Raw genomic sequence first — 2,131 nt, 5'->3', positions numbered from 1 at the left:
CCCAACTTGGCGATTCCTCTGATCTTTGTCTTCTCTGGTAGGTTCTTGGAGTTCTCGATTGGATATGATTTTTCTAATGTGGCAATGATGCGCATGATTATGTAGTATCACCTTCTGCCCTCGATGTCCGGGGTGAATCTTCTATAGTAGTTTACCTTGTTGCTCTGAACCCAAAACATCAATTACCAACAAAACTATTCTAGACCAGTCTCGGCAAATCCGAGGAATGAATGGAAGAGACATAGCATGGTGGAGCTAGCCGAACAAGTCGATGGTTATAATATGCAACATGAGGGCCTTGCTGGTGTTATATATATAGCTTCGACCTGCTCAGTGCTTAATTACTTCTGTCATTTCTCTTTGTTTCCACATTCGGGTCAGCCGGGTTTCGTCACCTGGTCTTGAAGTGCATCAGAAGAGTGAGATATGGCACGGAGGGAAGACGACTCGGCGTACACGAATGGATCGGTGTCGATGAATGATTTTTCCGTGGAGGATGGGAGGAAGGAAAAGGAGGTGTATGCTGATAAGCAGCCTGCAGACGAGGACGTCGTCTGTGGCGTGCCTGTCTCTGTTACTTTCCTTCAGATGGTAAGCTAAGCCTATATGTATCTCGACTGATTCCTAATTCCCTCCATGTAAATGCCTGTGTTCATCAGTTTTCTAGTTTTATCCAACGCTTGCTTTGGTGATGCTTATTTGTGTACGGGTACGTAGCTCCTCGCCGAGCTATTCTCCACATTCTTCCTGTTGTTCGCCGGCATGGCCGCCATCGTAGTGAACAGTGAGAAGGGGGGAGCGGTGACGTTCCCTGGGATCACCGTGGTGTGGGGAATGGCCGTCATGGTCATGATCTACACCGTTGGCCACATCTCCGGAGCGCACATGAACCCCGCCGTCACCGTCGGCTTCGCCATCGCCCGCCGATTCCCCTGGAAGCGTGTAAGTGCGCGTCATGGCCAAATTGAATCACCACGCGATAACTGAACAACCTGCAGGAACATACATATATATGATGTAAATGTCCAAGCAGGTGCCGGCGTACATGGTGGTGCAGATGGTGGCCGCGTTAATCGCGAGCGTGATGCTGCGGCTGATGTTCGGCGGCAAGCACGAGTTCGCCCCGGTGACGCAGCCCACGGGTTCCAACATCCAGTCGCTCGTGGTGGAGTTCATCACCACTTTCTACCTCGTCTTCGTCGTCATGGCCGTGGCTACAGACGACCGAGCAGTAAGCTAGCTAGACGGCCATGCCCGTGCAAGCACTGACGAGAGGTATGCTTATACCTGCTGTCTTACGTTGAAGTCTCTTGTTTTTGAGCAGGTGGGTCAGATGGCTGGGCTAACTGTGGGCGCAACCATCATGCTTAACGCGCTATTTTCTGGGTACGTTGTTTCTTCTTAATTTCAAGGAATGGTCATCGATCTTCAGCTCCATTGAATCACTGACGGTTTTGATGGACAGGCCGGTGACCGGAGCATCAATGAACCCGGTGAGGAGCATCGGGCCGGCGCTGGTGGCGGGCAAGTTCAAGTCCCTCTGGGTGTACATTCTCGGTCCGTTCGCCGGCGGGGCAGCCGGGGCGTGGGCTTACGGCCTCATCCGGCACATCGGCAAGCCACAGCGCGAGATCACCAAGACTACGGACCGATCAGGCCACTAAGCTTCTAGCTATGCTACTAAAACCCTGTACGTGGTCGTCTGTTCTTCGGATCAATCGATCCTTCCAAGGGAGGACCGATCAATAATTGGACTATACGTGTACTATATGTCTGAACGATGCATTCCTAGCTAGTGTAATAGCATAGCTATTATCGTTGTACTTACAGAGGGAGAATATATACGAAAGAATATGCATGTGTTTCTTGACTGGCTGGTGTATTGTAGTGATCACTGAGGCGATAATCGAGATGTTGCGAGTCTTTTAGTTTTTCTAGTTGTTGCCTTGCGTATCTTTGACCATTAGAACTACATTTGTTATAGAAAAAAATTATAAGATTAGATCCAATCATGAGTATAGTTTTAAAACTCTACGATCCAAGTTTCTCACTGGAGAGTTTGCAACATCTAAAACTATGTTGGGAAGAAGTATCATGTTATTTGAAATTATATTGTTCTGTAAAAGAACTT

At 48.8% G+C, this 2,131-nt stretch overlaps 1 protein-coding gene across 1 annotated transcript; it reads left to right on the top strand.

The window, feature by feature from the left end:
• Positions 1–426: 426 nt before the first annotated feature.
• LOC124658453 (aquaporin NIP1-4-like) lies at positions 427–1,664 on the top strand. The gene is made up of 5 exons (XM_047196785.1): positions 427–591; positions 718–942; positions 1,034–1,231; positions 1,325–1,386; positions 1,466–1,664. Exons 1-5 carry the CDS (start codon positions 427–429, stop codon positions 1,662–1,664), a joined length of 849 nt encoding a protein of 282 aa, XP_047052741.1.
• Positions 1,665–2,131: the final 467 nt, after the last annotated feature.

Source organism: Lolium rigidum, chromosome 1 (genome assembly GCF_022539505.1).
Source record: "Lolium rigidum isolate FL_2022 chromosome 1, APGP_CSIRO_Lrig_0.1, whole genome shotgun sequence".
Classification (NCBI taxonomy): Eukaryota; Viridiplantae; Streptophyta; class Magnoliopsida; order Poales; family Poaceae; genus Lolium; species Lolium rigidum.
Note: the sequence above shows the minus strand (reverse complement) of the source record. Positions and strands in the feature narration are given on the sequence as shown.